This window comes from Ceratotherium simum, chromosome 23, assembly GCF_057802395.1.
Source record: "Ceratotherium simum simum isolate JZ-2026a chromosome 23, ASM5780239v1, whole genome shotgun sequence".
Classification (NCBI taxonomy): Eukaryota; Metazoa; Chordata; class Mammalia; order Perissodactyla; family Rhinocerotidae; genus Ceratotherium; species Ceratotherium simum.
Genome location: NC_141922.1, coordinates 5635465 through 5647677, shown reverse-complemented (window position 1 = coordinate 5647677; position 12213 = coordinate 5635465). Strand labels below are relative to the sequence as shown.

The window sequence follows — 12213 nt, the reverse complement described above, 5'->3', positions numbered from 1 at the left end:
AGACAGTGACGATGTCCTTCTCCCCAAGGCCACAGCTCTCTTGGGGACCTCTCCTCCAGCTCCAGGTCTCCCTAGGAACCACTGGTCCCCCTGCTCCTCTGTCCTAGAGGCGGTGTGCTGTCCATTATTGCCACTCCCACGCTGTGTCACCCTCCCTGTTGGAGCCCCAGCCCTGCCCTCACCCTTTCAAACAGCCCCTTGTCTGTGATCCTATTTGTTTCCTGCCAGACCCCAGCTGACAGGGACTCTATGTTCCGTCAGTTGCAGTTCACACACAACCCCGAATACACCATTTAGAGCAACAAACACGATGGGAGGTGGCAGAGTCCGTACCCGAAGGCCAGGTTTCCCCGGCAGACCATCTTCCCCTCTTTCTCCTGGCTCTCCCTGGAAGGAATGCAAAGAAAAGTTAATTGGGGGTGAGGGGTAGGGGTGGGGGGGTGGGAGGGGCTTGGAGGAAACAAACTGGGAATTAGTTACAGACCAGTAAGGAAGAGAACTACCTGTACTCAGGTGGTGTTCAACTCTAATTCTGCATGAGCATAGAAACCAAAAAATAGCGGCTCACACCACCTCTTAGACTCCATATTTGACGGTTGTACTTTTGATTTATTTTATAAAAACAATTGAGTAGAAATGGTGCTCTTCCCTTATTGACAGATGTAGCGTAAGGAAGATATTGCGCGAGTGTTTTTGAGAATACGAAGCACTTGGTTAGCCCTTATCCTTTGTCTTGAAAGATAAGGGAGAAGGATGGAGAACATTTACATAAAATGCCCATAAAATTAATTTAAATCCATTCTTATTCTGTATTTTGTCATGAAAAAGTTGAGTTTCTGAGTCTATTTATTGAAAAGGATGACGCATTTTCCCATAATATTGAAAAGTTGCCTTGCAAGGACTGTTGACATGCTTACTCGAGCTTATGCTATCAAAGAATCAGGTTCATTTGTTAAAATATTTATTGTATAGTTTTGTAATGGTTCGTGTGAAGCGTGTAAGCTGTGAATTTGCTTCCCAATTTTGTGATATTTAACCTCTGGCTCCTATCTTAATGATCCTACTCTAATGAGCCCCACCAGGATATGTTTTAAAATTGAAGTCTCTTATTATGTTAGCAAGAGTACCTGAAAGTGTTTCCTTCTTGCAAATATAATAAATATATATTTCTAACAGATTAATTCTAAAGTCTAAGGCCTCCAAATCCTTCCCCAGTTACCTAAGTAGAAATGAGGGGCTCGCCCACATCTGACCTCGTAAATCCAAGCGTTTCTGAGTCCCGGTCCAGGGACCAGGCAATCATTGCATTTTAGATTGGATTCTCAAACTCATGCTGACACCATGAATACCAACCTTGGGTCCCGGCAGGCCTGGAGGTCCGTTCAACCCATCCTTTCCAGGAGGCCCCTGGGCCAAGACAGAAAAAGACAGAAATGAGAGGCGTGCGTGGGAAGCACTTCATTAAGTTGTTTCCAGGGAGCTGATTTTGCAGCCAGTAGCCGGGAGGCATGGGCACCCCCTCCTTACCAGAGGCGCACTCTCTCCAGGGTGCTGTGGTCCCTGTGGGACCAGGGTTTCTTTTCATATTCATTATGATGGACATCAATATCACCTCTAATCGACATCCAGTAGCCAGTGGCCCTGGACATGCGTGGTGGGTGAGAGGGGGCAGGACGGCCCACTGAACCGGCTCTGATGGCTCCGTTTCCACCTCCAGCTTCCAGGAGGCCCCTCGGGAGAGCACTGTCCACATTGCTGCCACTTTCTCCTCTCCATAATCGCCTTTGCCATCAGTTTTTCCCTTCCCACTGTATCCTCCCTTCTTATTGCCCTTCAAATGCTCATTAATGGCATTAATCAATTCTGCCTTTATTTCTAATGACGACATGAGGAGCACCATGTCCTCTTTCCTATACAACATGCAGGCTTCCTCCTCCCCCAACCTACAACGTGGCAAGGACAGGCCTCGCTGCAGTTGTTTGCAGGTGAGGAGATAAAGGCTCCACAGGCTGAGTGACCTACTCCAGGTCCCACGGCTGGTAATGGGGACCCACAAGGTGTAAACCCAGGCCTCCTGGCTCCACTTCCAGGTTCCTTCCACTACCCAAAGTTGCTTTCTCTTCTTTTTCTCTGTGCTTTAAATGATGCATCAAGTGCCCACACACTCTCCCACGACAGATAGAAGGGAAATTCTTTTCCCCAACAGAATAGTTCACATATTAGTGCTTTGGCAGCTGAAGGTGCTATTCAGAAGTTAATTTTTTTTATAAAAGTGGTGATTCGTCTGTCCAGAGAAACCCCTGCCACCATATTTAAGACTCATATCTCCCTGTGTCTGCAGCCTGGGCTGGTGGCCCATTGAAAGGAGAGCTCCACCTCCCAGAGCAGGAGTCCTGGGAGTCAAGGCCCCTGGAAAGGCAGAAAGAGGTCTTGTTTGGGGAGTTAAGGGCAGTCGGGTCAATGGAAGCATGATCTTGATGAAGAGCAGATACTAAAGCCAGGAGCAGAGCTTCCAACCTTCAGTGGCCCTAACGTCACCTTATAAGCTGTAAACGCCGTCGACTATTGTTTCTTCTTCCTGCTACACTCTGTTCACACTGATACACACACCTTCCAACGGACCCATTAGATCAGATGAGATTGTTAATGTGCTTGAACTGTCACTCGAGTCACATATGTTGCTGGTGACTTTGCAGTTGACCAGGTGCTCCAGGTTAGGATCAGTTCACCTGAGAGTGTACACTGCAACACTGAATTTATGTCCGATACCCATCAGCATGGCATCCAGGAACCAACAGAGCTGAGAATGCTGGTATCCCAGCATTCATGGTCCTGACTCCTGAGTGCCTCCATCTACAGCCAGCAACGGACCTGTGGTCCATCGAAAAGGGGCCCAACTGCTGTGTGCCACACAATCTGATTAACCTCCCTTTCCATCACCCTTTCCCAGTGTCTGGATCCCCCACCAGTGCTGTGAGTCCCTAGGCTTCCCCAGCCTTGGCCTTCCCCACCTGCTGGCCCCATGAGAGAGAACGGGTTGTAAGGAAATCCCTCCAAGTGGTGCATGGGCCTCCCTGAGGGCCGTCATCAGGTCTGTGATGGTCCATCATGGTCACATGGTATCAGAGGCTCACAGGCCACACCTACCATCCTGCCCTGAAGAGCTACAGGCCAAAATGACAGGAGACACCCAGCTGTCATTGTGCACCCACCACATGCAAGACATTAAGGTTTTCTGAGCCCCACCCTCAGGACTTGGAAGAAATGAGAAGGCCCTGCATCCCCAGGATCTTCTTGGCTGGGGAGTGAGGAGACACAGTCAGGATAATGAAAAAAGAGTTTTTCCATGCCCGTTATGTCTGTTACCCTCTGTAGGTATCCCTTCTGGACAAGAAGTCACTCTTTAAACAGCAAAGGACTTTTGAATTTGACTTCGAGTATGAGAGCAAGGGTGGTGGCCTGGGGAGATGGCGCCCCAATCTGCGTCTGGGCTGGGGCCCATGAGGGAGCAATCCCAGGATATGGAGCACGTGGGGAACCATGGAAGGCAGAGGTCAGCCTGATCGCTAGGCCTTGGTCCCCATCACCAGGGAGGAAAAAGCACGGAGAGTCCCCAGCTTTGGAAAGCAGCCCTGGTGGCCAGCTGGAAAGGCCCGGCCATTCCCGCCATAGAGCAAGGGAAGAGGGGGAAGAGTGTAGGTAGGGATGCTCCAGGACACTCACCACCTGCCCGGGGAGTCCAGGTTTTCCCGGGAAGCCGATCTCTCCAGGTAAACCCTGAAAATGGAACCACGTGGGAACAGTCAGTCTGACCCCTTCAGAGCATCAGATCCTTTCTCCCAAGTCCCTTCCTGGCACAGGCTCAGGCCTCTGGATCCTACAAGGACATCAGGGGTGGATATATCTCTGGGGCATCTGGCCGTCCTTAGTGCCGGCCACTGTGAAAGGTGGAGTTGTCACACTTTTTAAGTTGGCAAGTCCACGGCTTGTCTGGTCTGCAGTTGGGGCCACCACCTCATTCATTCCTACCTGGTGGGATGGGTGAACCGCCTCCCTCAGCCAATTGCTGGGTCTACCCCCTGCCAGCAGGCTCAGGGTGGCTGGGGAAAGGTTGATAATACCTACCCTGGTCCTCTGTGTGCTTCAGAGCCGACCCACAAACTGCTAAAAGACACTGAATGGGTGACTCCAGACTAACACGCCTCCTTCTACTCATCTCTAGAAGCAGCAAACCAACATGCTACATGAGCTCAAATGATAATTCCAGTTTAAGAGGCTCAAGGGCCTGAGAGCCAGAGGCTTGGGGGTGGCTGCAGGGGGCCTCCTGGTTTGTCCTTTGCTTGGGTCTTGGACAAAGAAGAAAGAGGTGGCTATCCAGGAAGATGTCCATGGTTCCCATGGGCCATGAAGCTCCATCTAGGGCCCTGGTGATAGGAAGTCAAAGCTAGGCTTACCGGGGGGCCTCCGGGTCCAGGGGGGCCTGGGACGCCAGGTGGTCCTGGAGGGCCCTGTAAGGAAAGAGTACGAGTGGGGTATAAACGTGCATGGAGCAGCCTCCTGGTGCCGCTGTCCTCTGAGAGAGGAGAAGGAAGGGATACAATGACGGGTTACTTGTGTCCCAATTCCCTTTACTTGTAATGCCTTATTTTTTAAATAAAAAAGAACAAAAGCAAAAAAGAAGACATCTGAAGTAAAATTTGCAAAATGTTACCATGTGTCATAATTGAGTGATGGGTGTATAACTGTCATATTATCTATTCTGCTATATAGTTAAAATATTTGAGCATTTAAAATAAATACACATGCATGTGTGTGCATGCTTACACACATACACATCATGGGTTCACCCATTAACAAAGATCTTCTAGAACAGTGGTTCCCGAGCATGCATCAGCTTCGAATCACCCCAGTGAATAACACAGATCTCACGCCCCAGACCTGTTCACAACTTTCCTCTCTCCCCCTTACCTCCGCCACTGTTGATCCGGGGCCCCACACAAGTTCTGGGAGACGCACCTCTGGTCTTTGTCTGCTCAGCTCTCTCTCCAGATATGCCCTCCCCATCTTGCCTCCCATCGCAGATGTCTCTATCTCTGTGAAATTTTCTCCAATTCCCCAGGCAGAATTAATCACTCCCTCCTCTACGCTCAAGGCCAGTGTAATTGTGTTCATCTGACCCACATGCCCAGAAGGCAGGGGCCCCTCTTTTTCCCTCTGCATCTCACACAGCGACAAGCCCAGGACTTGGCACAGAGCAGGTGTTCAATAAATGTTGGAAGAATCAACTGAATTGAACACAGCAAAGGGGAGAGGACAAGATCACATTGCCACTAGAGGGCGATAAATACTAAAAAATGGCACAGGCTGCCGCCTCCGTGGACTGTTCCCTGTTCTCCCTCTGGGGGCGCACGTGAGTCGAAAGTGGACATAGAAAGGGACAATTAACAGAACAGAACTTCTGGTGGCGCCTGGACCTGGTTTCCTCTGTAGCTCGCCCAGTCCTGGCGAGTCTTTGGGGTTGCATATAATTTTGTCAGGACACATTTGCTTGGAGCTGGAGCAACTGAAGGGCCAGGCAGAGCTGGACGGGGGCTGGGCAGGTGCCCATGCAGGGTGCCCACTAATGAATGAAGGCCAGAGGAGGGCACTGAGCAGGCTCGTGGTCTCACCGCTTGTCGCTCAGCCGTGCTCCCCCCAGCTGCTCCAGCTCAGCTCTGCTCACCTCTTCGCAAAGCCACAGCCCTGCAAGGAGCACTCTCAGGAACCCCCTCCAGAAGGCACGTCCAGGAGAACTGTTTTTTCTTCGCATGACTCTGAGGTTCTCACAGCATCCTCAACCCCCCAGAGCTTGTCTGAAGCCCATTCTCACCACATGCAGCACTCTCTTTGATAGCAATTTGGATGCATTTAGTTTTCTCCCCCACTTACGTTTCCAGGGATGCTGATGGCCCCTGGAATATTCTGTACTCTTTCAAAGTGGTTGTTCCAGGAAGTCTCTGACCAGCTAATTTGTCTGACCTTGTTGCTATTTGCTTGTTTCAGAGTCTTACAGCATGTTAGAGTAGACAGATCTTTAGTGATCATCTACTGGAAATTAAATCTCCCTATTTGACAATAAAGAAAACTGTAGCCCAGAGAGGATAAAAGTCCCACATAAGGTCACATAGCCATCATCTCCAGGTGCAAGAGGCCAGGGGATCCTGAATGGTCTGGCTGCTGCAGAATCACCTGAGAGCTTGTTGTAAACACAGGTACATAGGCCCCTTGTCTGGACACTGAAGCACAGGTCTGGGACAAGTCCAAGGGGTCAGTGACTTTGGCAACACTGCCAAGTCTGGAAATTATTTGTCTAGACCAACTCCACGTACCACCCTAACTACCACCTGTACTGCTGATCGTATGACAAGTGCAATGTATAAGCAGGGACCATGAGAGAAGGGAGCAGAAAATTCCGACATAGAAGAAGAACAAGGGGACAGCCCCTCATTAGTGTCTACTCCGCCCTGGCCTTCTCACGCGTGATCTCATCTTAGTCCTTACGCCAATCCCGTGAGGCGGGTCTTTTCCATCTCTTTTATAGATGAAGAACTGGAACTTGAGGAAAATTAAGGGATGTTAGATGAAGCTGGCATTCAGCAGCAATGACCCTGATCCCCTCATCCCCCATCCCAGGGACCCCACCCCCATGAACTGCCTGCCCAGCTTGGGGACGAGGGTCTCAGCCCTTCCTGTCCACCTACCTTTGAACAGTCTGATCTAAAGACTGTCTGCGTATTAAGTGGGACTAGAACTCAGGGCTTTCAGTGTGGGCTCCACGGTCTCCAAGTCCCCTTCCTTTGTGGGACCCACAGCACCTGGTTCATGGATAGGCACACAGTAGGGGGTTAATAACTATCTGCTTGTCTGATGCTGTCAGCTCAGGAATGAGAGCAAAATCCTGCACAGTAGTTAATCCTAACAACTGCGGTAGCTGTTTACAAAGAGAGAGAGAAGTTGGAAGCAATGGAAACAGCTGTCCAAGTAAGTCTGGAAAACCGCTTCCAGCAGGAGTCACACAAAGAGGGTGAGAGAGTTGCCTCCAGCCTCCCTTCCATTGACAGGGAGCGTCTTGGGATGCTCCAAGTGGGAAATGCATGGGGTGGGGTGGGGAGAGGAAAGAGCAGTCAGGACTCAATTGCAGTCAGCCTGCCCTCTGGACCCTGACCCGGTGGCCACACTGTGCCTTCTGATGCCACACAGGGACATGCGGAGGTGGCGGATGCTCTGCACGGAGCAGCCGCCTGGCCTCAGGTGATTCTGACGGCCACCTCCAGAGAAGGCCATGTCCAGCTTCCCCCAGGTTAGCAGATACCTCGTGCAGAGTGGACGTCAGCTCTGGCGAAGACTCAGATTGTTTCTGACATGGTTCTTGCAAGCCCTAGGGAAGGCCAGTGGGGCAGGAGCAGTGCCTGGGGGACCTGAACATGACAGCCTGTCAGCCTGCAGACCAGGGATGGCATTTATACCTGGCACTCCCCCAACAGGAAGGAAGAAAACATAATTTTTTTAAAGTACCTACTATACGCCTGGCCTTCTATGAAGTCTTTACACATGTGGCCCCAAGACTCCTTGATAGTACCTGTCTCCCTGTCTGTTAAAGTCCCTGAATTTCGAGTCCAGACAATGCAGTACCTGATTCCTAAGGAAGCAAATGGAACCCTGGACCCGCTATTTCCCAGCCACATGGCGAGCTCCTTGCTTTACAAGGTCCAGTTTCCTGGCCCCTAAAGTGGGATCACAAGTCCTACATTCTTCAAGATAGAACCCAACAGTGCAGGTGGGATGATGGCCTCTGGGCCAGGAGCAGCGCCACCTCCTGGGTGTGAGTTTTATTGTTGTTTTGGTCTCCTTGTAGCGCCTGCCCCCAGCATGAAGTCTGAGAAGACTCTTGATCAATATTTCTTGAATCAAGTTGAATGGCTACTGCAACATCTCAGCTGGGGAAACTGAGGCACAGAGAGGGAACAGTGAAGAAACTCCTCCAAGATCACAAGATCCTAAGAACAAAGCCAGCTCTGGACCCAGCGTGTGTGTCTCCAAGGCCCAGGTTATTCGTCTGGACCATGGAAAGGGGGTGCGTTTGCCGAGGCTGCTGAGAAGGAGAGATAACGCCTCCCCTGGAGACGTCACCATGGTTGACGGAGAACAGACAACAAAGGCACACCCTCTCTGGTCCCATGTTTAGGAGATGTAAGCAACCAGGGCCAGTCTTTGCCTCGGGAGGATGGAGGCTGTAGGGGCACCAGGCAGCACTGGGATAGGTGGGACACAGGCGTGAGTGATCAGACACCAGATGACCACGCAGCCTCTGCGTGGTCCTCCAAGAAACTGCCTCCAAGAAACTGCAGCACAGCCCGGCCCTGCCGCATCCAGGCCATGCATGGCTTTCAGGTGATCGGTGATGTCGACTGTGGACATAACCGAGCATCATTCTAATCCAGGATTCTCTGCACTGCACAGCAGGGCATGGAGGGAGCTAGGCGGTCTGCATTTGGAAGGGACTTCAGATCATTCCTTGGACAACTGAAGTGCTCTCATTTCCCATCAATGGTTTGTTGTGCCCAAGTATCTGAATGACCAGAGGGAACTGAAACTTTCCTTTCACTCATCTATCGTCCCCACCAGATCATGGATGACTCACAGGAAAGCATCTTGTCCTGCTCTCTACCCCAGTGCCTGGCACATCAACATATCGCTTACTATCTCCACCAGATGCACCGAGAAAGGAAGAACTCTACAAGGGGTCTCAAGCTCCCATCCCCAGGGCCAGGTAGGTAAGGCCAACAGGCAGGGAAGGGAGGGCCAGCTGTAACCAAAGAGGGCAGGGCTCCTGGAGAGCTGGCAAAGGCTTCTCAACTCAGCCTGCCGTGGCTCGGAACTCAGGCAAGCTCAGGCTACCGATATTTCCAAGAGACAATCGGGAAATCTAGATTTTTAGGCATATTCTTTCATTTTTTCAAAATCCATCTTGGCAACAATTTTGAGAATTAAAAAAAAGCCAAACAGCTGTGCAAACCAAATAAAGCACATCTGTGGGCCAATTAAACTGTTCAGGTTTGTGATCTATGGACTGTAGCTTTTTAGTCTCTCAAGTGGACCAATTGCCAACAGGCGTGAGAGACGGTGCTGCTCAGAGGATGACAACCGGGGAGGCATAGGGTCTGGGAATGCTGCTGTAATTGATTCTCAGTAGATCCGGAGAATGCATTGACAATGGTGCCCAGACCGCCAGGCAAGGTGTGGATGCCCTCAAGGTCCCCACTGAACTTTCAGCAAGACCCAGACTAGAATCACGTTTCTTGTCTCTGATCCTTAACTGTGCACAATATTACATGGACCATTGGAAGTGTTTCCCTGATGGGGCTGGCAGTGCTTTCCTCCTGCTTTCGATGGAAAAGAGCTGTGGGGAGATGCCCTGTGAAGTGCACCCCAATTGTCCCAGGCTATGTGGCAACCTCTGTCCTCTCATGGCCTGCATGTAAGAATGTTCTAGAGAACGTTATCCTTCCCTAAGGAGGCTACAAGGGATCAAAGTCAAGGCAAATGTCTTGTCTGTCACTGTCAGGAAGAGTGCAGTGTTCGTGAGTGAGAAGCAATGTCAAGTCTGGGAGCACAGGAGTCTAGATGGAAGCAGCAGGGTCAGTAGGTGACAGGATGTTGGTGATGCCCACTGATGCCTTCAAGGGGAGCAGAGAGAATGAGTAGACATAGCCTTCAGTACTTAAAGCAAAGTCCTCTGCGATATCCCGGGGCATCTGGAGAAGTTATTCCTGGAGACCCAGCATGGGGGGGACAGAGGTCCTTCCTTCAGCCAACACTTATTGAGTACCTACTATGCTCTCTCTGGGCTCTCAATGACCCAGCCCTCCCCTCCAGAAGACTGCAGTCTAGCAGAATAAATAAAACACATGCCCGTGATCTGGAAAAGTAGTGGGTTTGGCATCAAAGGCGGGGTTAAATGCCCAGCAGTTGTTTGACTTGGGGCAAGGCGTTTGGTTAACATGCAAACTGGGTTCTAAACACACATAGGAGGTACAATAATACTTTCTTTTCAGAGTTTTTGTAGAAAACTCATGGGTCCTGCTACGATACAGAGTTCATGATATTTTTGTTGAATCTGATTAAAATATAGAAAATGACAACAAAGAGGAAAGATGCTCTAAAGCCACAGCAATCAAGTAGAGGCAGAGTGGGTAAATCAGAGTTGCATCCCAGAAGGTAGGTTGAGCTTGGTCTTGAAGGGCAAAGCAGGGCCTTGGCAAGTGGGAGTGGAATGAAAGAGAAAGGGCCTCTCATGTGGATGGAACAGCTGAGCCAAGGCTGGGTGGTCACTTGATAAACAGAAACAGGCAGCTCAGGGTGACTGGGATGCAAAGTAAAAATGGGAAGCAGAGGCACACAAAACTAGGCAGCCAGTCTGGGGTAGGAAAAATCAAGCTTTCTTTTGAGGCTGCGCAAAAATAAAGAGATGTTCTAAAAGAGTGACCCAATCAGGTCTATGCTTGGGGAGACACATTTCTACCGTCCTTAGGATTCACTGGTGAGAGGAATCCTAGAAGAAGCAGGACTAGGAGACAGTCAAAATATGAGAGCAGGCAAGAGACCTGTGGGGCTTCTACTAGAGCTGGAGTGTGGAGGGCAGAGAGGTAGACGAGGGGGTGGTCTGAAGGACAGTGACTCAGTGACCGACTGGATTGGGGGTTGGATGCTACCTGAGACACTAAAAACTGGAGAGGGGTTTACTAAAAATAGATTGTGCAGGGGAAGGGGCAGATTTGGGTTTGGGGTAGGGGTGATGGGTTTAGTTATGAAAGTGTTGAATTAATGAGCCTTCAGAGCTTCAAGTAGAGAGAGATTCCTGTGGGGTAATGGAATGTAAAGAGAGTGCTGGTATACCCACTGTGGAGAGAGTGCTGATATACCCCATGTAGAGAGAGAAAGAGAGAGAGAGAGAGTGTGCTGGTACACCCCACGTCAAGTGAGTACTGGTATACCCACCATGGCGAGAGTGCTGGTATACCCATTATTGTCACTGGCTGGAGCCTTCTGGCAAGGTGTTTGCATTCTCCAGATACTTGAGCACTCCACAATAGAAACTGAACACAATGTCATCTGTCTTGGATGATGTATATGGCACTTCAGGATCTTCCGTGGCCTTGGGCACTTTATGGTGAAGGTCAGTAACTACTGTTAAGATCGGACTAACCTTCCCAGGACTCCTGATTAACTTTAAATAGCGCCCTCACTTCTTGTTCTCTTTCTCCTGAAAATAAGTTGAACAAAACCCCAAACAGCACAGCCATTTGAGCTACCTAGTTGGTAAGTTTCCACGTGAAACTAGATGACTGATTGCCAAATCACAGGAAAGCAACTTTGAACTTGTTTTTTATTCTTCTGCATACTTGACTAGCATTTGGGTTTTCCAAGTACGAAGAAGCTCCCTTCCTTTCCTCCCCCACCAAAAAATGCCTGCTTGAAAGCCAAAGACTCTCCATACTATTATCCCTCTTTCATGGACAAGGATATTAGGATTTCAGGGAAGAGATGGGGCTAAAGGAAAGTTGCAACTGAAATGTAAGTCCCACCATTGCCAAGGACTCTCCAAGGAGCCGTAGGAAAGTTATTCCTGCCTCCTCAATAAAATGGATGTTCTGTATTAGATCAGTGGAAATCAGTGTTCCAAGGAATTGTCTTCAGAGGCACATTTGGTGAGTGCGTTTTGGGGGAGAATCTAGCCCCCACCATTATCTCAACCAGAGAGACTTTGCATTTGTCTATTTTACATGTTTGGCTTTTACTTTAAAAAAAAAAAAACTTGAAAATTAGAGGAATTGACTGCTAAATTTTCTCTCAAGCTTTTGGGAGAAAGTATGAAGAGTGAGAAATAACTTCAAAAAAGAGTACTAGGGAATGCCTAGAACTTTTCCCACTGGATTTTAAGACCCAGGAGGGCACAGACCATGTCTCGTTTTGTTCATTTTATTCCCAAGGCCTGGCACAGAGACAATGCTCAGTCAACGTTTACTGAAGGAAAGAGTGTTAGGAAGGGGGTAGAAATGAAGAGAGGATGAGCGTGAAAGAGAGTTTTCAGGTCACTGACAAGTGCCCACTCTGTGCTAGGGCACTTCCAGCAGCTGGGAGGCAGGACAAGGTTTGTCAGGCCTTCAAGGAATT

At 49.6% G+C, this 12213-nt stretch overlaps 1 protein-coding gene across 2 annotated transcripts in view; it reads right to left on the bottom strand.

The window, feature by feature from the left end:
• COL22A1 (collagen type XXII alpha 1 chain) overlaps nucleotides 1-12213 on the bottom strand; it is a 263198-nt gene that overhangs the window by 115507 nt on the left and 135478 nt on the right. For both annotated transcript variants that reach the window (XM_004431045.3, XM_087447112.1), the window contains exons 23-26: nucleotides 4455-4508; nucleotides 3724-3777; nucleotides 1354-1407; nucleotides 334-387 (exon numbers count right to left, since the gene is read on the bottom strand). In XM_004431045.3, the coding sequence (XP_004431102.2) occupies nucleotides 334-387; nucleotides 1354-1407; nucleotides 3724-3777; nucleotides 4455-4508 (216 nt within the window). The remainder of the gene's footprint in view (nucleotides 1-333; nucleotides 388-1353; nucleotides 1408-3723; nucleotides 3778-4454; nucleotides 4509-12213) is intronic.